Source organism: Aotus nancymaae, unplaced genomic scaffold, assembly GCF_030222135.1.
Source record: "Aotus nancymaae isolate 86718 unplaced genomic scaffold, 86718_ANA_hifiasm-v0.15.2.pri h1tg000029l, whole genome shotgun sequence".
NCBI lineage: Eukaryota > Metazoa > Chordata > Mammalia > Primates > Aotidae > Aotus > Aotus nancymaae.
This window is the reverse complement of record NW_026988442.1, coordinates 10,997,416-11,022,069: the sequence shown is the minus strand read 5'-3', so window position 1 is coordinate 11,022,069 and position 24,654 is coordinate 10,997,416. Positions and strand designations below refer to the sequence as shown.

The window sequence follows — 24,654 nt, the reverse complement described above, 5'->3', positions numbered from 1 at the left end:
CAAGGAGCCCCAGGAGGAGGCTGGTTCAGGACACCTGAGATGACGGAGCACTGATGGAGCTGGAGCGGGATGGGACTGGAGGCGGTGAGGGATGAGATTCTGCAAGTGGAGCCGGCAGGATCTGCTGATCGATGGGAAGAGGAGTGGGAGAAAAATTAAAGCAGGGCAGGAGGCAGACGAATGCAAACTTCACCAACAGCTAAATGAAAAGACAGTAACCGCTGACAGGCAGCGTCGGACCCGGGTAAGGGCGGGTTCCTGAGCCTGCCAGGCCTGGATTCAAACCTCAGCTGAGTGGCCTTGGACAGGTCATCAACAAACAACAGCCTTCCTGTATTTATCTGCAAACTGAGCCAAGGACCGGGCCTGCCCCGCGGTGTGCCTGATGCTTGGGTGGGCAGGCGCCAGGCTCGCAGGGCACGCTCTTAACCAGTCCCCAGCGGCTTAACACTATGGGTCCCGCTGCCCTCCAGCCCGGGCTCCAGCTCCTGCTCAGGCTCCGTTCCTGCCCAAGGCCCCGCACCAGCCCCCGGCTCCGCCCACCCCGCCTCCGGCCCCGCCCCCTCGGGCGGCTCTGCAGCGCGACCGGCAGGGTGAGCCTGGGGGTGTCCGGGGATCGGCGGTCAGCTCCGGAGGACGGGGCGGGGTGGCCCCGAACAGGAACGCCGGGACCGCTGGGACCCCGCGCTCGGGCAGTGGGGGTCCTGGATGAGGCGACAAGTTTTCCGGTCCCCCTCCCAGTCCCGCCCCACTTCCGGGGCCGCCACTTTCACTTTCTTTTCCGCCGAAGCCGCTCTCCTTGCGAAGGACTGGGGCCTCCCGGGAGGAGGGAGCTTTGCCTTGAAACCCGAGACGCCAGGGGCGCTCCCGCAAGTGGGGGTCCTCCGGGACTTGGAGCGCCCCCGCTGGGCGGCGTCTGGGCGTCCGGGCGTCCTTTCCCAGCTTCTCCCCGCCTCGGCTGGTCTTGTTTCCTCTTGCGCCCATTGCGGACTTGTCTGGGCATCCTCTGCCCTCTCACCGCCCCACGCGGGGTCCCGGCCTGGTCCCCAGGCGGTGTGATGCTTCCCGACTGCCGCGGGTACAACGAGGCACAGACAGGGCTTGGGCCGCGCCGGAGGCCACACGGCCTGGCTGAGTTGCTCCTGGTGTCCCGCCCCTCCCAGGCGACCCGGAGGTAGCGTTTCCCAGGAGCCACGGCCCCCCCCAAGGGGGATGGGCGCAGCCACGACAGATGGACGAGAAGACCAAGAAAGGTGGGCACAGGCCGGAGGTGACTGGGGAACGTCCAGTGGGAAGTGGGCCCCGCAGGACCTGGCCCTTCCTGCCCAGAAGGGCCTGGGAGAGGGGTCTTTAGCCTGCCCTCCCTCTGCCCTCCTCCCCATCAGTTTCCTCCTTTGGGACCTGCTGGCTTCCAGAGTCGTCTTGGGGCCCTGAGACCTCCTTGGGCCAGCTCTGTGCTGAGATGGGGCTAGGGAACTCCCAGAGGACACAGGGCATCGAACTTGGAGACTTCCTGGGCCGGTGGGAGACAGAACTCAGTTAATCTGAGTAGCAGGGGTCCTTGCCTCTTTCCCCCTGCACCTAGGGTTGTAGAACAGAGGTCAGTCCCTGCCTTGCTGGAAACCCTCCCATTCCTCTCTGTGTTCTTAGAACAAAGCCCAGAGCGCCTGGGTGGCCCACAGGACAGCTCTCCTCAGTCACCCCGCTATGCTCACTGGAGTGGAGCCCCACTGGCTTCCTTCGGTTCTCATCCAACCATTTCTTGCCGAAGGCCCTTACTCTTCTTTCCACCTGGACCACTCTTCCCCACTGGGACTTGATATGTGCGGCTTCTCCTCCTTCAGGTCTCAGCTTCAGTGTTACCCCCTCCCAGAGGCCTTCCTTGGTCTCCTTAACCTGTTTATTTCCCTGCCAGCAAGGATCACAATCTGACATTTTTTTCTTGTTTAACTCGTTTTTTGTCTCCCCACTGGGCAGGGAGATCCCTAAGGAGAGGGACCCTGTTTATCTGAATCACTGTGGGATCCCAGTTCCCGGGACAGTGGGTTGCACACAATAGGAGCTCAATAACTGCTTGCTGGATAAATGAATAGAAGTATGAGGGACCCTGGGAATATGAAGGACAAACAGAACCAAATGAGCCTAGAGTGAGGAGGAGTGGGGGAATATCAGAGAACCTCTCCCAGAGAAAGGGACTTTTAGTCACTGAAGGATGTGTAGGAGTTTACCAGGAAGACAGAGACAGCAGCACAAAGATCATCTCCTTTCCTGCCCCATTAACCCCAGCTCCTGAAAATAAACCTGTGCTTAACTGGCTCCTGCTGTGCTGGCTTTTAGCAGAGGAAATGGCCCTGAGCCTCACCCGAGCGGTGGCCGGTGGGGATGAACAGGTGGCAATGAAGTGTGCCATCTGGCTGGCAGAGCAACGGGTGCCCCTGAGTGTGCAACTGAAGCCTGAGGCCTCCCCAACGCAGGACATCAGGTGAGGAGTGCACGGCTGGCCTGAACCTTAGGGGCAGCAGGACAGGACATTCTTGCCTATAGAACAGTTCTTCCTAATGGCAGGTGCTGACCTCAGGAGGCGTGGCTTCTAATCCTAGTTATGTCACTAATCAACTGTGAGATAGAGGGCAGGTCACTTCACCTCTTGGAGTGTCCTCATTTTAAAAATTGGATCATAACAGTAGCTATCTCATAGGGTTGGTAGGAGATATACCATATTAGGATGTTAGGCCTCATACAACAGAAAAAAAGGTAACAGTGATGTAAAGAAATTTGATGTCAGAGTCCAGATGGGGAGGTTCTGCTCCCCACAGTCCTCAGAGGCTCACGTTGCTTCTCTCACTATTCTGCCATTAATTCCCAGATTCCTCAGGTGCAAAATGGCCATCCCAGCTCCATCCAGCCATCACATGAGGAGGAAGGGAAGAAAGGCACCCCTCCATACTCCTCTAAAGAACATAGCTCAAAAGTTGTACACACTTCTTCCATTAATTCCTGTGGACCAGAACTGATTCTCACAGCTATGGTTCAGCTTCAGGGGAGTCTGTGTAGCCAGATATTCATCTAGAATTCAGGGCTTCTCTTGGTAAGAGAAGGAAGGAGAATGGATACTGTCAGTCTCTGCTCCAGGAGACTTAAACTCAATGCTGAAACACTGCACAATGCCTGGCACATGTTATGCACTCAATAAACATTAGTGTGGTCTATGGTTCTTTTTTGACTTCTTTTTTGTTACTGGATAGTAAAGCAGTAGTTTTACAGTTTCTGATTTTCAGTTCTCTTGCTGGGTCCCATTTGATTTTTCTTAAAACAGTTTATCCATACAATTCAGCCATTTAAAGTATATAGTTCAATGGCTTTTAGTATATTCAGGGTTGTGCAACGATTGCCACAGTCAATTTTAGAACATTTTCATCATCCTGTAAAAAAAAATCTGGTACTCATTAGCAGTTAGTCCCTATCACTCCACCTTCTCCCTAACCCTCTAACCTTAGGCAACCACTAATCTAATTTTTATCTCTAGGGATCTTCCTTTTCTGGAAATTTTATATACGTTGAGTCATACAACATGTGGCCTTTTGTGTCTGGCTTCTTTCACTTAGCATCATGTTTTCTAGATTCATCCATGTTGTGGCTCGTATAATAACTTCATTCCCCTTTTTTTGACAAAGGATCTCACTCTGTTGCCCAGGCTGAAGTGCAGTGGATTACAGTGTATTCAGGGTTGTGCATATGTGTCTAGGTTGAAGTGCAGTGGAAGCGATGTATTACATCGCTCACTACAGCCTGAACTTCCTGAGCTTAAGCAATTCTCCTGCCTTGGCCTCCCTAGTAGCTGGGACTGTAGACATGTACCACCACATCCAGCTAATTTTTAAAAAATTTCTTTGTAGACAAGGTCTTGCTGTGTTGCCTAGGCTGGTCTTGAGCTCCTGGCTCAAGCAATCCTCCCACCTCAGCCTCTCAGAGTGCTGGGATTATAGGTGTGAGCCACCATGCCCAGCCAGAACTTTATTCCTTTTTATTGCCAAATAATGATCTATTTTATGGACATACCTCATTATCTTTACTCATTAAATCAGTTGATGGACATTTGAATGTTTCTATTTTTTGGCTATTTATAAACAATGCTACCCCAAACATTTGTGTCCAACTTTTTGTGTGGACATGTTTTCATTTCTCTTGGGTGCATATTAGGAGTGAAATTTCTGGGTCATATGGTAACGCTATGTTTAACCCTTTGAAGAACTGCCAGACAGTCTTCCAAAGTAGCTACACTACTTTACATTCCTACCAGCAAGTATGAGGGTTCTAGTTTCTCCACATCCTCTCTTACACTTGTTATTTGTCATTTTGATTATAACCATCCTCGTAAGTTTGAAGAGTTGTCTCATGGTTTTGATTTGCAATTTTCTAACCATTTGATGACAAATGATGTTAAGCATCTTCTCTTGTGCTTATTCACCATTTGCATATTTTCTTTGGAGGTTTGCCTATTCAGGTCTTTTGCCCATTTTAAAATGGGTTTATCTTTTTCTTTCTTTCTTTCTTTCTTTCTTGTTTTTTTTTTTTTTTTTTTTTTTTGAGATGGAGTCTCACTCTGTGACTCAGGCAGGAGTGCAATGGCACAATCTTGGCTCACTGTAACCTCTGCCTCTTAGGTTCATGTGATTCTCCTGCCTCAGCCTCCTGAGTAGCTGGGATTACAGGTGCCTACCAACACACCCAGGTAATTTTTGTATTTTTAGTAGAGATGGAGTCTCACCATGTTAGCCAGGCTGGTCTTGAACTCCTGAGCTCTGGTGATCCACCCTCCTTGGCCTCTCAAAGTGCTGGGATTACAGGCATGAGTCACTTTGCCCGACCAGGCTTATCTTTTTATTATTGAGTTGTAGGAGTACTTTATTCATTTTAGATACAAGTACCTTATCAGCTACATGATTTGCAACATTGTTCTCTCATTCTGTGGGTTGTCTTCTCACTATGTTGATGGTATCCTTTGAAGCACATAAGTTTTAAATTTTGATGATGTCCAGTTAGTCTGTATTTTCTTTTGTTGTTTGTGCTTTTGGTGTCATATCTAAGAAATCATTGCCTCATCCAAGGTCATGAAGATTTACCTCTATATTTTCTTCTAAAGATTTTATAGGTTTAGCTCTTACATTTAGGTCTTTGGTCCATTTTGATTTAATTTTTGTATATGGTGTGGAATAAGGGTCCAGCTTCATTCTTAAGCATGTAGATATTGAGTTGTGCCAGCACTATTTGTTAAAAAGACTATTTTCCCCTGTTTAATGATCTTAACCCTTTTTGAAAATTAATTGACCATAAATATGAGTGCTTGTTTCTGGATTCTCATTTCTATTCCATTGAACTATAATATATGTCTGCCCTTATGCCAGTACCACACTATTTTGATTACTATAGCATCATAATATTTGAAATCAGAAAATACAAGTTCTTCAACTTTAGTTCTTTTTCAATATTGTTTAAGATCAGCTTGTCTGTTTCTGCAAACAACAACTAGGATTTTGGTAGGGATTGCATTGAATCAGTAGATCATTGGCCACTTGATTTTAAACAAAATATTGATATATCTACTTCTTGAAATGGTTGAGACAGTACCTGTGTGCGGCCGGGCGTAGTTGCTCGCGCCTGTAATCCTAGCACTTTGGGAAGCTGAGGTGGGTGGATCACGAGGTCGGGAGTTTGATACCAGCCTGACCAAATGGTGAAACCCCGTCTCTACTAAAAATACAAAAATTAGCCAGGTGTGGTGGCCTGTGCCTGTAATCTCAGCTACTCAGTAGGCTGAGGCAGGAGAATTGCTTGGCAGGCAGAGGTTGTGGTGAGCTGAGATTGTGCCACTGCACTCCAGCCTGGGCAACAGAGTGAGACTCAGTCTCAAACAAACTAACACACAAAAAATAAAAACAAAAACAGACAGTACCTGTGTACTCCTTGCTATGAAAAATGAGGAAGTTAACATTCTCGTCTTCCGCCTTTCCTTTTCCTGACTTTTTTCGTTGAAGTATCGTAGTGGATGCTTTCCCAGTTGACTTCCACTTGATCCCCTGGAGTTTCCTCTGTAAAATGTACAGTGTCAGCCACCATCTTGCTACTGAAGTGTGGCCTGTGGACCGCAACATGGGTGGAATTTCAGGTCCCACATCAGACTTGCTGAATCAGAACCTGAGTTTTGAGAGGTTCTGGGCAACCAGCATCTCTCAGACCTGCCGTTGGGTTCTCATAGATGGACCCGATGCTTCCTAGTAAATGATACCTATTGTATGTGTTATTGCTAATAAGATAGTTTAGTTAGCTATTACATTAATCAATAAAATATGAGTGCTGAAAGAGTTGTTTCTGTGAAAAGTAAGCTGACTGCTTTCAAAAGACAAGAGACAAATCACCAAAAAAAAAAAAAAAAAAAGAAAGACTAACACTTTTGGGTGAGACAGTAGTAAGGAAATACCGTAAAAATCCAGAAGGGCTCTGTGCTATAATGCTTTGGGAATGTGTCTAAGTTCTTGCTCACTTTAAAGAAGCTGGTACTAGAAATTATAGATCATGATTATGGATGTGGTTCATAGAAAAAAAAAGAAAAATACATGGGAAACTCCAGTCAGCAGATGTATACTCATGCTGGGCATGGTGGCTCAGTGCTTTGGGAGGCTGAGGCCGGATAATGGCTTGAACTCAGGAGTTTAAGACCAGCCTGGGAAACATAAATTAGCCAGGTTGGGTGGTGCACACCTGTAGTCCCAGCTACTTGAGAGGCTGAGGCCAGAGGATTATTAGACTCCAGGTGGTCAAGGTTGCAGTGAGCCATGATCATGCCTGAGTGACAAAGTGAGACCCCGTCTCAAAGAAAGAGAGAAAAGCCATTGGCTGTACATCTAGAGGACTGTCCAGTGAACGTGCATGTGTAGCATGTAAGTTAAAATGAAGTATGTAAGCTTTGTCTGCAGCTGTTTTCGTGCTTCTCTGCTGTTTTGGTGATCCTGATGTGACACTGGATGAGAGAGATCCAGCTGTATTTTTTTGTTGATTGTGTTAAGATTATAGCTTTTAAATTTTGCTTTCTAATGTAATTAAGACTTCTATGCTTTGCCTCTAGGTTGATTCTAAAAGTGTGACACTACTAGAAAGGATTTGTAGTATTTTGATTATGGAAATATTATTCACTATAGAATAACTAGCGCATTCGACATCATATGCACTTTTGTTTCGAAACCCTTATTGCTGGAAGAACATTTGGGGGTTAAGATCCAGTCCTTTTCATTTTTTACTTTTCTTTTTACTTTTACTATTCTCCTGTATCAGACTCATCTATTTTTGTTTTTCAAGAAATTTTCATGTGGAAAATGTAGTAAACTTTTAGTCTTTGCATGTTTAAAAATTTATCTATTTTGCTTTCAATTCATTGATAGTTGACTGGGTATTCAAATTGTTTACTTGAAGAATTTTGAGAGCGTTTTCTGAACTGCTTTTAAACAAATCTCAGACATTATTTTATCCTTAACTACTTTGGTACGTGTCTTCAAAAAATTAGGACTTGGCCGGGCACAGTGGCTCATGCTTATAATTCTAGCACTTTGGGAGGCTGAGGCAGGTGGATTGCTTGAACTCACCACGGCAAGGGCGGCACCAGGCTGTGAGGGAGCCGCCCCTGTGACCCAAACACCTCCCACCAGGCCCTACCTTCAACACTGAGGATTACAGTTCAATATAAGATTTGCGCAGGGACAAATAGCCAAACTGTATCGTGGTGTCATTTACTATCTCCCATTTTTCCTGTAACTGGTAGAGATGAAGGTTAGCGATAAAGGTTCAGTTAGCATCACTTTTAATGTCCAGGAACTCTTCCTCAATTTTTGGTTGCATCATGCCTTTCTTGCTTTCTGCATGCAACGTTTTCCAAATCTCTCTGAAGGTACTAGTTAGACGACTGTTGCATATTGTTCCATACCTTAAATGATCTCTATTTCCTTTGGGGTCACTTCTGTTTTTTCATCTTTTTATGGTTTTGGTTTTCCAAAATGTTGGAGGATCCTTGAGAAAGTTAAAAGTACTTTCTCTGGGCCGGGCGCGGTGGCTCACGCCTGTAATCCCAGCACTTTGGGAGGCCGAGGCGGGTGGATCACGAGGTCAAGAGATCGAGACCATCCTGGTCAACATGGTGAAACCCCGTCTCTCCTAACACAAAAAATTAGCTGGGCATGGTGGCGCGTGCCTGTAATCCCAGCTACTCAGGAGGCTGAGGCAGAAGAATTGCCTGAACCCAGGAGACAGAGGTTGCGGTGAGCCGAGATCGCGCCATTGCACTCCAGCCTGGGTAACAAGAGCGAAACTCCGTCTCAAAAAAAAAAAAAAAAAAAAAAAAAAAAAAGTACTTTCTCTGGAATAAATACCACATGGATTTAAATCCTGCCTCTGGCTGAACACAGTGGCTTACTCCTGGAATCCCACTTTGGGAGGCCAAGGCAGGAGGATCACTTGAGGCCAAGAGTTCAAGACCAGCTCTGGCAACATAGTGAGACCCTGTCTCTACAAAAACTTAAAAAATTAGCCAGGCATGGTGGCATGAGCCTGTGATCCCAGCTACTTGGGAGGCTGAGATGGGAAGATCCCTTGAGTCCAAGAGGTTGAAGCTGCAGTAAACCAAGATAACACTACTGCACTCCAGCCTGAGCCACAGAAAGAGAGCCTATGTCTTAAAAATAAATCAATATGGCCAGGTGCAGTGGCTCACACCTGTAATCCCAGGACTTTGGGAGGCTGAGGTGGGCAGATCATGAGGTCAGGAGTTCGAGACCAGCCTGATCAACATGGTGAAACCCCGTCTCTACTAAAAATACAAAAATTAGCCAAGCATGGTGGCATGTGCCTGTAGTCCCAGATACTCGGGAGGCTGAGACAGGAGAATTGCTTGAACCTGGGAAGCAGAGGTTGCAGTGAGATTGCACTACTGCCCTCCAGCCTGGCGACAGAATGAGACTCCATCTCAAAATAAATGAATACATACATACATAGAAGTGAATCTTGCCTCTAACAGTTGTTAGTTGCTTAGTTTGGCAGAGTCACTGTAACCTATCTAACCCTCACATTTTTATCTGTAAAACAGGGATGCAGCAGTACCTGCCTGATGGGTTTGTTGAGAAGATTAAATGAGTTAATACACATTCAGTGCACTGAATAGTCTTAACACATAGTAAACAACAACTTTTGGAGGTTTGACCAAGGAGCAGGGGAGAGAAGATAGGAGAGGTTGCCAGATCATGGAGGCCCTTGCGTGCTGCCATGAGTTGATTCTAAGAGTTGTGTGGAACCATTGGAGGGGCCTAACTGGTGGATTCTAATAAGGGAGGATGCATGGGGATAGGGCCCCTACCCCAGACTGGGGGTTGTGTGCGTATGTGTGTACATGGCCATGTGCCTGTGTGCAAATATGTACATGTCTGTAGCCAGTGGCTGAGGCTGGACCCCTGGCCAGAGCCCAGGCTGAGCCCCTGCTGCTCTCTGCAGGCTGTGGGTGAGTGTGGAGGATGCTCAGTTGCATGCCGTCACCATCTGGCTCACAGTGCGCCCTGATATGACAGTGGCATCCCTCAAGGACATGGTGAGTGGGGAGGCTGAGGGTGACACTGGGGTGGAGGCTCTCCCTTTTGCTCCTGCTTCCTCTCTCTCCTCTGGCCCTCCCTTCCCACACTCCCTCTCTTGGTGCCCCCACCAGGTTTTTCTGGACTATGGCTTCCCACCAGTTCTGCAGCAGTGGGTGATTGGGCAGCGGTTGGCACGAGACCAGGAGACCCTACACTCCCATGGGGTGCGGCAGAATGGGGACAGTGCTTACCTCTATCTGCTGTCAGCTCGCAACACCTCCCTCAACCCTCAGGAGCTGCAGCGGGAGCGGCAGCTGCGGATGCTGGAAGGTGAGGCTGTGCCCCTGAGCACCACAGAACCCAGTGGGGGCCCTGGACTCACTTGAGGGCGTAGGGCAAGCAGGGGTAGAGCCCATGGGTTATTAGTCAGGGGCTCACCCAGAGGACCCTATCCAAATGGGGAAGAGAGGACCTAAGACACATGGGAGGGAGCATTTCAGGGACCCATCATGAGAACAGCTGGCATGGGGAGGGCCGGATTCCGTCCAGCCTCTGGCATTTCCAGCTACGTGACCTTGGGCAAGGTTACTCCTATCTGCTGCCCAGTTTGCTAAAATCATAAATTGGGTATGAAGATGATGATGATAACTAGTGTTTGTTTTTTTTTTCTTTTTTTTAAAATTTTTTTTCTTTCTTTCTTTTTTTTTTTTTTTTAAAGACGGGGTTTCACCATGTTGGTCAGGCTGGTCTTGAACTCCCGACCTCAGGTGATCCGCCCATGCCTCCAAAGTGCTTGGATTATAGGCGTGAGCCACCACGCCTGGCCCACTAGTGTTTATTCTTAATTGTTAACTTCTGAAATGTTTCAGACCTACAGAAAAGTTGCCAAATTTTACAAAGTAGTGTATAAAGAATTCCCATGTGCCTTTCATGTGGGTTTTGCCACATTTGCTTTCTTTTATCATTCTCTTTCTTTTTTTTTTTTTTAATTTAATTTTTTCTTTTTTCTTTTCTTTCTTTCTTTCTTTCTTTTTTTTTTTTTTAAAGACGGGGTTTCACCATGTTGGTCAGGCTGGTCTTGAACTCCCGACCTCAGGTGATCCGCCCACGTTGGCCTCCAAAGTGCTGGGATTACAGGCGTGAGCCACCACGCCCGGCCCAGAGTTTCACTCTTGTTGCCCAGGCTGGAGTGCAGTGGCACAATCTCGGTTCACTGCAACCTCTGCCTCCTGGGTTCAAGTGATTCTCCTGCCTCAACCTCTTGAGTAGCTGGGACCACAGGCATGAGCCACCACACCTGGCTCATTCTTTGTATCTACTAGAGATGGGGTTTCACGATGTTGGTCAGGCTGGTCTGGAACTCCCGACCTAAAGTGATCCACCCATCTTGGCCTCCCAAAGTGCTGGGATTATAGGCGTGAGCTACCACACCCAGCCTTATCATCTCTTTCTATATAAAATTATTTTATTTTCTGAACCATTTTGAGAGTAAGTTGCAGATATGTCTTTTTCCCTAAATAATTCAGTGTGCATTTCCTTGAAAAGAAAGGTCATTTTCTTAAATTACTAGGTATAACATCCAACTCAGGAAACTAACATTGATACAGCCCTGTTATCTAATCTACAGATCTTACTCAGATTTTACTCGTTGTCCCACTATTGTCATTTATAGCAAAAGACCTGGCATTCAGCTGTCATGTCCCAGTCCCTTTCAAAAAGTCCAGGCCAGTTTCTTTTTTTGCAGGGGGTTGGCTGGTGTTTCCTCTAGGATGGATGGAGTGGGCAGGGCCGCCTCAGTGGTGCTCTTGGGTCCCCTTGGTGCACCCTTCCGGAGGCACAGAAGGGCGGGTGTTATGCTGGATTTTGAAGCTCAGAGGACATGGAAGCATTTGTGGGTGGAATAGGGGCCCTGACCTTGGGGGAGCCAGGATGCCCACTTGACCAGATGGAGGTTGGAGATACCCCCAGGGAGGAGAGGATAGGGGAAGGGTCTGCCTGGCTGGCTCAGGGAGACCCACCCCCTATGAGTGTGGACCAAGTGGGCCACGTGGAACCACCATCCTTTAATTCTCCTCCACAGATCTGGGCTTCAAGGACCTCACACTGCAGCCTCGGGGCCCTCTGGAGCCAGGTACCCCAAAGCCCGGGGTCCCTCAGGAACCTGGACGGGGGCAGCCAGATGCAGTGCCCGAGCCCCCACCGGTAAGCTGTCCCTGGCCACACCTCCCTGGCCTCAGTATCCTCTTCTGTGCCTCTTCCCCGCCCCACCCTGCCCAGTCTGGCTCACAGCCCCCTCTGCTCCCAGGTGGGCTGGCAGTGCCCCGGGTGCACCTTCATCAACAAACCCACGCGGCCTGGCTGTGAGATGTGCTGCCGGGCGCGCCCCGAGGCCTATCAGGTCCCCGCCTCCTACCAGCCCGATGAGGAGGAGCGAGCACGCCTGGCTGGCGAGGAGGAGTCACTGCGTCAGTACCAGCAGGTGGGCGCGAAGTCCCTGGACAGACACCTGCAGACCGGACAGGGGAGGTGTAGGCCAGGAAGGGAGACACCCGCGCATTGCCGCTCCTCCCCGTTACTGCCTTGCCCCTCCTGACCATCCTGCTGGCAGTGACCCTGCACTTGCCTGCGACCTGCCCTCTCTCCAAGGTCACCCTGTCACCCTGTGGCTGAGACCCGCTCCCTGGCTGTGGCGCACATCCAGGTTCACATACCCCCCTCCCATGTGGGCTGTGGCTCCATCCCCAGCTTTGACACACTACACAAGTGTCCCTGGCTATGACTCCAGCACCCTAGCCATGACTGCATCTCAGTTCGGACCTCATCCCTACCTGTCTGTGACCTAAGCGTGCTCCACCTAGCGGCGACCTCACCCTGGATGCTACTATTCCTGACCTCCTCCCTCTCTGGCTTGGCCCACCCCTGACTTCCTGAGAGCCTGGCCTGGCCCCTCACTGCTTCCTAGGGGGATGACTGCCACCCCTGGTCCTGCTCCTCTCTTAGCCCTCCCCCGCCCCCATCGTGCCACACGCCCTAATGACACAGATACCTGATCCTGAGACCTCCCTATTCTAATATTACCCCTGGCCCCACTTGCGTTCCCCTTGGACCCAGTGCTGCCCCTGCCCACCGCACTCCTGTTCCCGTCTCAGCCTTGCTCTGCTCCCTGGCTTTGTCACTTTCCCACCCCTGCCCTTGAGCTGGCTCCACCAGCCCTGGTCCCGACCCTGCCCTGTTACCCTGACTCACCACTCAGACCCTGGCCCCCTTCCTTTCTCTGCTGCCATTGCTCCCTCTCCTGGCGCCTTTCTTGGCTACCCGGCCGGCCTTCCCTCCCTCGGCTTCCGCACCTCCGCCTGGCCCCTCTCCCAGCCACGCCCCTCCCAACCTGACTGCTCCTGCCCACCCCATCCCGGATCCCCGATCCCCCGTCCGACTGGCTCCCAGCTTTGCCTCCTGCTGGTCTGACCCAGCCCTGACCACGCCCCCTGATCCTTCCCCCTTCGTGGTCTGACCCGCCCCCGAGACCCTGACCCACCCCATGGCCCGCCCCGTGTGCCCAGCGGAAGCAGAAGCAGCAGGAGGGGAACTACCTGCAGCACGTCCAGCTGGACCAGAGGAGCCTGGTGCTGAACACCGAGCCCGCCGAGTGCCCCGTGTGCTACTCGGTGCTGGCGCCCGGCGAGGCCGTGGTGCTGCGTGAGTGTCTGCACACCTTCTGCAGGTGCGGCCCCCAATCCCACCCCCGGCAATGCAGCGTTTATCAAAGCCGTCAATTACGCAGGGCTGGACGTGGGTGGGGCCCTGTGCTCTGATATCTCATTGGACGCCCGCGAAAACCTACGAGGTAGGCTCTGTCTCCCCATTTTGCAGATGAGGAACCTAAGGTACAGAGAACCAGGCAGCTTACCCAAGGCCACATGGCTCACAAGAGAAGCAGCCTAGACATGGACCTAGGCATGGATGGAGCCTCCCTTCCCCTCTACCTTTAACCGCCGAGGCTCCAGCAGCCACGCTGCTCTCAGCCTCCCTGCGGGCATCTGCCTGTTTCGAGTCTCCTGTCATGGCCCTTCCACCCCCGGATGTGGGGAGCACAGATGCACTCACCACAGCTGACCCTTGTGGAGCAGCCCCTGGGTGGCAGGCTCCGTGCCTGCCTTTGCAACTTTCATTCCAGCAGGGAGGCCGATGTGAATCGGATAATCACTGGTTGATGTCCTTGTGAATATTGTCTACATACAGTACATGAAATTGCTACATACAGTACATTAAGATACAACAGGAGTCCTTCCCAGAGAGGGTGGTCTAGAAGCTTCCAGGGAGGTAGCCCCAGAGCAGGGACTGGAAGGCCTGCTGTAGGTTTGAGCCTGGCCTGTTGGAAGAGACTGAGGAGGTCTCTTGGTGGCTGGAGCAGAGGGATGAAGCCGGTAATCAGAGAGCAGGGTAGAGAGGTGTTGGGTCCATGAACATTTGGGATTTGTTCTGGGTGGGATGGGGGCCACTGGGGAGACATGGCTGCTGTGCTGAGATAGACTTTAGGGGCCAGATGGTTGCAGGGAGCCCAGCAAGGAGGCTCCTGCAGTCACCAGGCAGGGGATGATAGGGCCTGGACCGGAGAATCAGAGTGGCAGTGTGGGGACAGGGTGGAGGCCTTGGTGGAATTGGTGAGAGGGATGGGAAGGAAGGGGATATTGAGGAGAAGCCCACCTGGGGTGACTGAGAGAGGCCCCTGGGGTCAGGCCTTGCCATGTGAGGGGTGGAGTCCCCAGTGGATGGGGTTCCGATGACCCTCACTCTTCTCTCCTCCCCTCCCCTCCCCCAGGGAATGCCTGCAGGGCACCATCCGCAACAGCCTGGAGGCGGAGGTCTCCTGCCCCTTCATTGACAACACCTACTCGTGCTCGGGCAAGCTGCTGGAGAGGGAGATCAAGGCGGTAAGGCCTGGGGGTGGGAGATATACCCCAGGTACCAAGGAACCGGGCCCCAAGCAGGCAGGTAGGGACTGGCTCAGGCAGCAGACATCTTAACTTTTTTTTTCTGGAGATGGGGTCTGTTGTCCAAGCCGGTCTCAAACTCCTGGGCTTACGTGATCATCCAACCTCCGCCCTCCAGACATTTTTCAAGGGCTTTGTCCATGTAGGGTGCTGAGACCCCAAGCGGAAAAAGAATTGAGGGGAGTAGCTAGTCAAGAAGCCACATTTATGAAGGAAAGACAGCAGAGTTGTTAAGAGTCAGGGACTTGGCCAGGCATGGCAGCTCACACCTCTAATCCCAGTACTTTTAGAGGCTGAGGTGGGCAGATTGCTCGAACTCACACAGACCAGCTTGGGCAACATGGCAAAACCCTGTCTCTCCAAAACAGATTTAAAAAATAGCTGGGTGCAGAGGCATGCACCTGTAGTCCCAGCTACTTGGGCATGGGTCGAGGGGGAATGGGCTAAGATGGGAGAATCACTAGAACCTGGGAGGTCAAGCCTACAGTGAGCTGTGGTTGCGCCACTGCACTCTACCTGGGCAACAGAGTGAGACCTTGCCTTAAAAAAAGAAAAAAAAAGGGGAACTCTGGAGTCTGGTGGCCTGGGTGTGTGACCACAAGTCAGATGTTTAACCTCTCTATGCCTCTATCTCATCTCTGTTAGAGTCAGAGTTACAGTTTCTATTTCCAGGATTACAAAGATTACAGTAGAGGATATGTGTATAGAATTTAGAGTAGTGTGGCTGGGCGCAGTGGCTTACCCCTGTAATCCCAGCACTTCAGGAGGCTGAGATAAGTGGATCACTTGAGATTGGGAGTTTGAGACCAGCCTGACCAACAAGGAGAAGCCCCGTCTCTACTGAAAATACAAAATTAGCTGGGTGTGGTGGCACATGCCTGTAATCCCAGCTACTCAGGAGGCTGAGGCAGGAGAATCACTTGAACCTGGGAGGCAGAGGTTGCAGTGAGCCGAGATCATGCCGTTGCACTCCAGCCTGGGCAACAAGAGCAAAACTCTGTCTCAAAAAAGAAAAAGAAAAGGAATTTAGACTAGTGCTTGTCATGTGGTAAGCCTTTGTTGTTGTTAGCACTTGCTATGTAACAAATCACTGCAGGCTCAAAACAGCAGTCATTTAGCTCATAAATCTGCAAGTTAGGATAGTTGGCCCTCTATCTGTGGAGAATTCACATTGGAGAATTCAATGACAGTGGATAGAACATATTCTTAAAAAAACAAAAAAAATACAATAAAAAACATTTTAAAAACAATACAGCGTAAACTACATAACATGTTATATTAGGTATTGTAAGTAATCTAGAGATGATTTAAAGTGTATTGGAGGATGTTGGTAGGTTATATGCAAATACTATGTCATTTTATATAAGGGGCTTGAGCATCCATGGATTTGGGTATCGGCAGGGATCTTGGAACTAATTCTCTTGGGATACTGAGGGATGACTCTAATTTGGGTTGGGCTTATCTTGATGGTTCTTCTGGTCTGGGCAGGGCCTCGCTGATTTCACCTGGGTCTAGCTGGTGGGTGGCCTGGTTTATGGTGGTCTCATCTGTGATGACTGGGATGACGGGGCCTCCTTCCACTTCAGGGTCTCACCCACCAGCAGGCTGCCCTGGGCCTTCTCATGTCTTGGTGGTCTCAGGCTTCCAAGAGCAGCCATGGGGAGCCCCAGCGCATGAGTGCTTTCTAAGTCTGCTCATTTCTCACTTGCCACTGTCCCATTGGCCAAAGGAATTCCTATGCTGAAGCCCAGAGTTCATTGGGAAGGGACTACCCAAAGGTGTGGAATCAGGGAGTCACCACTCCGCCAGTCTGTCACAGCATGTGTGTGTCTGCGTACACGTGTGCTTGCTGCTGGCACTCTTCATGAATTCATTAGTAGCTTTTCTGTCTGGCTGCTAGTGATCTTGAGCAAGTTGTTTCCCTTCTCTGGGTCTCCATTTCCCATCTGTTTTTTTTTAGACAGGGTCTCACTCCGACATCCAGGCTAAAGTGCAGCAGCACGATCTTAGCTCACTGCCACCTCCACCTCCCAGGTTTAAGCAATTTTCCTGCCTCAGCCTCCCAGGTAGCTGGGATTACAGGCACTTGCCACCGTGCCTGGCTAATTTTTGTGTTTTTAGTAGAGACAGGGTTTCACCGTGTTGGTCAGGCTGGTCTTGAACTCCTAACCTTGTGATCTGCCCACCTCAGCCTCCCAAAGTGCGTGGGATTACAGGTGTGAGCCACCACACCCCGCCCCATTTCCCCATCTGAAAAGTGGACAGTTGGGCTTGATTCATGTTTTTTTTTTCCCTTTTTTTTTTTTTTAGTTTTTTTTTTCTTTTTATTTCTTTTTATCTTTGATTCATGGTTTTTAAACTGCTGGGGAATGGCCTTCCCTGGGCATTGTGGGTCCCCATGCCAAAACATGGCGGCCGAGGTCCAAATGAGAAACCCCCACAAAACACATACACAAGACCTCCTCTTTATTCCCGTCCCCCCTGCCTCTTTCCTATGCCCCTGTTTCTCCTGAGAATGCTCCTAACGGTGAATTCACCAAGTGTTTATGGAGCCCAAGAAGTTCTGCTCCAGGGATAAAGTGGGAGGCAGAAGGAGTAGAGCTTTGGGAGTTCCCAGCTCTGACATCAAGGGCAGCCCCATTTTTCTCTGTCATCTCTGGGTAGTTGCTGAGGTGTCCTCGCTCTGGCCTGGAGAGACCTCATGACCAGTCATTCCGTGTCCCCAGCACCCATAGTCACTTGCCTAGAGGTTTCCTTGTGTAGTCTACCCCAGCCAAGGGGCATTATGCTGGGGCTTATGTCAGAGGGCTGCAGGAACTTCCCTGGAGCCCATTGACGTTGACGTGAGTCTCAGAAAATGGTCAAGTGTGACAGAGAGAAGGGGGCAGGGATCAGCCAAGTAATGTGGTGGAGGTTATTTTTACAAAAACAAAACAATATGCCTAACCACACAGAACCAGAGCAGAAATCAGAGAGAATCACCCACAACCCCAGGAAATACTCCAGTTGCATTTTAACCTACTTCCTTCAGTGTCTCTGGGCAGATTTTTTTTTTTTTTTTTTTTGTAAGATGGAGTCTCGCTCTGTCATACAGGCTATACAGGCTGGAGTGGAGTGGCACGATCTCAGCTCACTGCAGCCTCTGCCTCCCGGCTTCAAGCAAATCTCCTGCTTCAGCCTCTGGAGTAGCTGGGACTCTAGGCGAGTGCTGCCACGCCTGGCTGATTTTTGTATTTTTAGTAGAGGCAGAGTTTCACCATGTTGGCCAGGATGGTCTTGATCTCCTGACCTCAGGTGATCCACCTACCAGGGCCTCCCAAAGTATTAGGATTACAGGCGTGAACCACTGTGCCCACCCAAATATGATTTTTTAAGTCAACTTTATTGAAGTATACTTTGCCTACAATAAAATATACTCGTTGTAAGTATACAATCAGATAAATTTTGACAAATGTAACTCATGTAACCACCAGCCACTGTTATGTATAACATAGGCATGATTTCTGCCTCATTGTAACCGGCATGGATACAATAACTTTAGCTTTTTTAATTTTGCTATAGAATTTTTCTAAAGATTATTTACAAATCTCAATGGCACATATACTGTTTTTATCTCTTAGTTCTAGTTTCTCAGTTTATAAATACTGCTTCAAGGAACATTTTGCATGGTGCATTTTTTTTTTTTTTTTTGAGAAGAAGTCTCACTCTATTGCCCAGGCTGGAGTGCAGTGGCACTATCTTGGCTCACAGCAACCTCTTCCTCCCTGGTTCAAGTGATTCTCCTGCCTCAGCCGCCTGAGTATCTGGAACTATAGGCACGCGCCACCATGCCTGGCTAATTTTTGTATTTTTTACTAGAGACAGGTTGTGTTGGCCACATCATTGTGTTGGCCAGGCTGTCTTGAACTCCTGACCAGCCCACCTTGTGATCTGCCTGCCTTGGCCACCCAAAGTGCTGGGATTACAGGCGTGAGCCACCACGCCCGGCAGTGTGTCTTATATATTATTTTCTTGGGAACAAGTTACAGAAGTGGGATGGGTACCGAAGGGTCGGAAAAGTTTGGGATGGTTGAAACATTATTGCCACATTGCTTTCTCAGTGTTATGTACTAAGATACTAGTTTGTTTAATTTTTATTTTTTATTTTTGTGGGTACATAGTTGGTGTATATATTTCTGGGGTACATGGGGTATTCTGATACAGGCATGCAATAAGTAATAATCACATCATGGAGAATGGGGAATCCATCCCCTCAAGCATTTATCCTTTGTGTTACAGACAATCCAGTTATACTCTGTTAGTATATAATTTAATGTACAATTAAATTATTGACTATAGTCTGTTATGCTATCAAATACTAAGTCTTACTCTATTTTTTTGTCCCATTTACCATCCCCACTTCTCTCCCATGCCTCACTACCCTTCCCAGCCTGTGGGAACCATCCTTTTACTCTCTGTCTCCATTAGTTCAGTTGTTTCGATTTTTAGCACCTGCAAATAAGTGAGAACATGTGACGTTTGTCTGTTCCTGGCTTATTCCATTTAACATAATGACCTCCAGTTCCTCCGTAATGACCACACCTGACCTAAAATCCACTTTTTGAATGGAGTTTTTCAACACTGTGAGGATTACATGAAGAAAAGAGCCTGGGCCTGGGTTGGAGTTTAGAGTTTGGGGGCTTTCTAGAGGGTATTTGGTGGCCAAGGGTATTATGTCAGGTGTTCTGAACCCCGATCAACAAGGACGTGGTCTGTTGGCAGCTCCTGACCCCTGAGGATTACCAGCGATTTCTAGACCTGGGCATCTCTATTGCTGAAAACCGCAGTGCCTTCAGCTACCATTGCAAGACCCCAGATTGCAAGGGATGGTGCTTCTTTGAGGATGACGTCAATGAATTCACCTGCCCTGTGTGTTTCCATGTCAACTGCCTGCTCTGCAAGGTGGGGCTGGGGACTCACCCCGCCTGGTCAGTCATCCTGCTGGAGCTCACCACAGGGCAGTGCTTGTTCTCCTGGGAAGGGAGCTGTGACACTGGCCTGCTAGTCATGACTTGGAGCTGCACGTCGGTGGGAGAGTGTGGCTTGAGCCTGAACTGAGCCTTGGCCCTACAGAGGGAGTCCCAGACCTGGCCCCACATGGAGCCTCAAACCTAGGGAGACATGGTCCACAATGGAGCCCTGCCCTGGACCAACTCCTGTCCCTGGGCTGAGCCTAAGTCTGACCCTAGTCACAGACTGAACAGTCCCACATTGAGCCCCGACCCCATCCAAGTCCATAGACCTGGCCTCTGACCAAACCCGACTCTGCACTTGTCACTTAAGCTGGTCCCATATTCAGCCCAGACTCTGAACCGAGCTCTGACTGAACCTGTCTGTCACAGACCAAACCCTGACCCTGGCCCTATACCACGTCTCCACCCCTGTCCTGAACTGAGTGCTGACCTCAAACCCAGACAGCCCTACCTGATCCTTCCCCCAGGCCTGTCCCTGTCCCTTCATCTCAAAAGCTGACCACGAAGGTGAGGAGCTGGTAAACACAACTAGAGCTTGGGCCTGTAACCCAGGCAGGGCCTAGGCAGGGATGTGGGGTCTCACCCTAGGGGTGTAAGGGGTTTCCGTGCCCTTCAGAACTTAAATAAGCTGGGTGTGGCAGCACGTGCCAGTGGTCCCAGCTACCCAGAAGGCAGAGGTATCTATTGCTGTTAGCATATGTGATGACCCTGACTTCTCCCTGGCCCCAGTATCCTCTTTTGTAAAATGAGTGTATGCTTTACAAAGTGAGGCCCTGCCAGTGACTACACCTAGAGGCATTAAGTGCCTTTGTGGACTCCTGCCCTGCCCCTCACCTCTTCCAACTTGTTAACCCCGGGAGGAACCTTCTCACCCCCTGCAGGCCATTCACGAGCAGATGAACTGCAAGGAGTATCAGGAGGACCTGGCCCTGCGGGCTCAGAACGACGTGGCTGCCCGGCAGACGACAGAGATGCTGAAGGTGAGGCTGCGACAGGGCCAAGGCCTAGGGATTTAAGTTCTGGGATCCAGGTGGGGACCGGGGGCTTCTCAGCAAGGGCTGTGCTCACATCCCTGGAGGCTCTGACCTCCCCTCTGGCTGTCATTCTCATCCAGAGATGGGACTTAGGCCGAGTGGTCAGGTCAGGGAAAAGTGTCTGGGTGGAAGGAGAAGACTACAGGAATGAAAAGGGGGTCACTGGACAGAGCCTGGCCTGGCGGAGCCACACAGGAGAGACTCCACAGCTCCAGGGGGTCACCACCACCTCCCTGCCGTGGGGAGGGGGCCAGGCTGGGTGGCTGCCCCAGCCCTACCCCGAGGCCAGCACCTGCCCCGCTCCAGGTGATGCTGCAGCAGGGCGAGGCCATGCGCTGTCCCCAGTGCCAGATCGTGGTGCAGAAGAAGGATGGCTGCGACTGGATCCGCTGCACTGTCTGCCACACTGAGATCTGCTGGGTCACCAAGGGCCCACGCTGGGGCCCCGGGGTGAGTCTCACTCGTGATAATGTGGAGACGGTTCCCTTGTGGGGTTTGTCTTAGAGGAGTGCTTGGAAGACAACAGCCCATGGGCCATATCCAAACCAGCACCTGAATTTGTACAGCTCCTGAGGTAAGAATGTTCTCTTTTTTGAGACGGAGTTTTGCTCTTATTGCCCAGGCTGGAGTGCAATGGCGCAGTCTCAGCTCACTGCAGCCTCTGCCTCCTGCATTCAAGCAATTCTCCTGCCTTAGCCTCCTGAGTAGCTGGGATTACAGCATGCGCCACCATGTCTGGCTAATTTTGTATTTTTAGTAGAGACAGGGTTTCTCAATGTTGGTCAGGCTGGTCTTGAACTCTCAACCTTAGGTGATCCACCCGCCTTGGCCTCTGAAAGTGCTGGGATTATAGGTGTGAGCCACCGTGCTTAGTTGCAAGAATGTTCTTTAAATGGTTGAAAAAATACCAAAAGATGAATATTTTGTGACATATGAAAATTACATGAAATCCACATTTCAGTGCCCCTAGGTAAAGTGCTTTGGAGCGCAGCCATGCTCATTTATTTACATATTGTCTGTGGTTGCTCTTACACTCCAGAGGCAGAGGCCGTATGGCTGCCCAGCCCAAAATGACTGGCCCTTTGCCAAAAAGGTTTCCCACCCCTACCCTAAAGGACAGCAAGTAAAGGTTCGATCTGGAGTTGGAGGTGGATTGGCCACTGGCTCTGGCACATACCTCTCTCAGCCCCATTTCCTCTGTGAAATGGGGACGATAGCTGGGCTTACCTCAGGCTTGTTGTGAGAATCAAGTTGAAAAATTGCAAGAGAAGTGCTTAGCAGAGGGCCTGTCACTTGATGAGCACTCTTGCAAATGGCAGCTTTCATGATTAGGGGTGTGCTCTGGAACTGGGGGCTTGTTGTTAGGTTCATACAGACTTTCGGTGGAGGCAGAGGAAACTGCCCTCTTGCATGCTGCCAGCGCGCTGACATGTCTAGAATATGTGAAGAGTGGTCAGATCCTCTCCCTGACCTGTTCCTGGATCTAGGCATGGGTAGACTGAGTGCTGTGGGAGCCCAGAAAAGGCCTCAATAACTCTCCATCAGGTAGCTGAGGCCGACAAGGCCATTCTTGCAGGAGGACCTGCGGAGGCAAAGGCTCAGGTTGGGAGAGTGCTCGGTTTTGGGGGCAGTCTCTCTGCACTACCTTGACATTCTCTTCTCTTCCTCCCATCCTCTAGGGCCCAGGAGATACCAGCGGGGGCTGCCGCTGCAGGGTGAATGGAATTCCTTGCCATCCAAGCTGTCAGAACTGCCACTGAGTTAAAAATGGTGGGGCCCCATGCTGACCCAGCCCCACACCCACAGGCTGTTATGGCGCAGGGCTGAGCTTGGGACTTTGGCTCCAACTTCTGGCTGGGAGATGCCTTTGTGCAGAGGCCAAGTCCCTGAGCTTCGTGGATGGCCTTGCTTGCTGTAGTGCTGTGGGGCTCTGCCTGTGCTGCTGTTGTCCATGGTCACATGTGCCCCAGTGCCTTTGTCCTTCCCTTGGGGCTTGCCAGCCAGACTTCTCTCTCCTGCAGCTCCCACCTCTGCCTGACTCCAGCCATAAACACGGCCCCTGGCCAGAGGCCTCGCTGGGTGGAGCCTGTGTGTGACTCCATACTCCTCCCACCACAACGCTCATCTGCCGAACATCAGCATTCACAGCCTCCCTGCTTCCCCTGCTGGCTTTCTGGGGCTGACTGTTCTCTGCCTTTGCAGTTGGAGGCCTGGGGCCTCTTAGAACTCTTGCTAACCTGTTCAGAGCCAGAAAGGAGACTGGGCAGTTTTGAAAGCACAGCTCTGCCTCTCCCTCTCTGCAGCCTGTGTAAGCTATTATAATTAAAATGGTTTTCCAGGAAGGGATGTGTGACGTCCTTGAGAGGAAGTGAATGTCCTGGGCTGGGACTCTGCACACAAGCAGGATCCCGATGTCTCTGGGAACTGCATCAGGAAGTTGACCTGTCAGACCATCTGTGGTAGAATGAGGCTGTGACAGCACTGGGACCTTTCTACCAGACTTGGCAACCCATGCCCAGCCTCAGGAGCAAGGATGCTCTTGGGTCATCATCAGCCAGGACAGGCGGAGTGTGCAGTGTGTCAAGTCTGCAGAGAAGGGTGGGCTTGGGGGCGGGAGGGGAAGTCTTGCCACTCTTGCTCCCTTTGACCTCTCAGCAGGCATCCAGGGTTGGCAGATAGATGAAGAAGGAATGAAGCTGCTGCAACTGAGGGGTGAGGTTGTCCGTCCTAATTTTCACATCCCAGGCAAGAGGGCAAGGTATCAATGCAGCAGTATTTATTAGAACCCACTCTGTGCTGGTCAGAGGTTACTAAGACATGGTCTTGAGATGTTTGTTCTGTAAGTTTTTCCTCCATTCTTCTGTGACCCACCCCCACTTCCCCTTTTGAGATCCGGTATTTGATGCCCAACTCATTGTCCATGCTATGATGTGACCATTGTCACAGCAGGCAGAGGATGCATCTGCTGCTGAAGGCCTGTGGTTTTGTGGGCAAGGGCCTGTTCTAGCCCCTGGAAAGGTACTGCCACCTGCCATCGGATGCCAAGACTCAAGAGCTAGCCCCAGTCACTCTGTGCAGAGATGTCCGAGTGTGAGTGGACTGGGTCCTTCTGGCACTGCCTGCGTGGGCTCAGGACAGTCAACTGTGGCAGCCGATGACAGGCATGCTAAGGCAGCCTCCCCAGCCCTGGAGGCGGAAAGGCCCAGGCAGAACCACCGACCTCCAAGCTGAGGACAGCTGAGCTGCAGGCATGTGGATGGGCCCAGCTCAGGCAGACGCTGTCTCATACCCGCTCCTCCCTCTCCTGCCTGGTGTCTCTCAGGAGCATGGGAACCGGAGGACAACAGAGACTGTTCTCTTGTGGTGCCACAGGCTGTAACCAGAACACCCAATATTGTTTTAGAAATTTAAATTGGTTGCCAATATTTTTAAATTGGCAACATCTTTTGCCACATTAAAATCTAGATGCCCGGCTTCTCTTGAAATTGTCGAAGCTTGGTAATGCCAGGTCCTCACTTCCACCTGTGGGGACTGGAGTCACAGAGACGTCAAGTCTCTTCATGGGGTGTACACCCTCCAGTTTGCCACAGTCCTCATCACCCCAGGACTCACGCCGAGGCCTTTCCAGTGCCCTTGCACCATCCTTTTTCTCGTTAAGAGGAAAATGAAGTGGGTCTCTACCCACAGCGTATCACAAGTGAGGGCGAGACCTGCAGAGAGGGCTGTGCTGGCTGCGGCTTTGCTTGGCCCGCCCTGTCCGTGTTGCATTGGTGCGGAGGGGCGGGGAGCGGTGCAGGCCGACCCCGGTTCCTGCCTCAGCCCCACACTCCTTGCACCTGCGAGTGAAAGGTCTAAGATGGACAGGGTCAGGGCACCCTCTACTGCAGGGTCAGGTAGAGGTGCATCCACCTCCCAAGGCTCACCCCATGCCAGGGGCCCAGACCTTGAGAGCCCAGCACCAACTCTCCAGGGCAGAAAGAAAACCAGACTCCAGGACTTTGGGCTTAAA

General features: G+C 50.7%; 1 protein-coding gene across 4 annotated transcripts; it reads left to right on the top strand.

Moving 5' to 3' along the window:
* Positions 1-679: 679 nt before the first annotated feature.
* RBCK1 (RANBP2-type and C3HC4-type zinc finger containing 1) lies at positions 680-24,118 on the top strand. Of its 4 annotated transcripts, none has more exons than XM_012455258.3 (13): positions 681-1,253; positions 2,338-2,482; positions 9,532-9,625; positions 9,740-9,938; positions 11,689-11,810; positions 11,914-12,087; positions 13,169-13,329; positions 14,428-14,539; positions 19,361-19,540; positions 20,493-20,591; positions 20,952-21,095; positions 22,325-22,415; positions 22,985-24,118. In XM_012455258.3, the coding sequence occupies exons 1-12, from the start codon at positions 1,232-1,234 to the stop codon at positions 22,403-22,405; spliced, it is 1,533 nt and encodes a 510-aa protein (XP_012310681.1). In that variant the 5' UTR covers positions 681-1,231; the 3' UTR covers positions 22,406-22,415; positions 22,985-24,118. The 4 variants fall into 4 exon arrangements, with proteins under 4 accessions (XP_012310682.1, XP_012310681.1, XP_012310680.1 ...); XM_012455257.3 differs by lacking the exon at positions 22,985-24,118 and adding an exon at positions 22,667-22,978; XM_012455259.3 differs by lacking the exon at positions 22,985-24,118 and having other exon boundaries at positions 680-1,253; positions 20,991-21,095; positions 22,325-22,978.
* Positions 24,119-24,654: the final 536 nt, after the last annotated feature.

Bases quoted from the DNA above. Each gene is read 5' to 3' on its own strand.
- RBCK1 (XM_012455258.3), top strand. From the start codon at position 1,232: ATGGACGAGAAGACCAAGAAAG. The intron at 9,626-9,739 runs GTGAGTGGGGAG...TGCCCCCACCAG, and splicing joins TGGCATCCCTCAAGGACATG to GTTTTTCTGGACTATGGCTT. The intron at 12,088-13,168 runs GTGGGCGCGAAG...CCGTGTGCCCAG, and splicing joins CACTGCGTCAGTACCAGCAG to CGGAAGCAGAAGCAGCAGGA.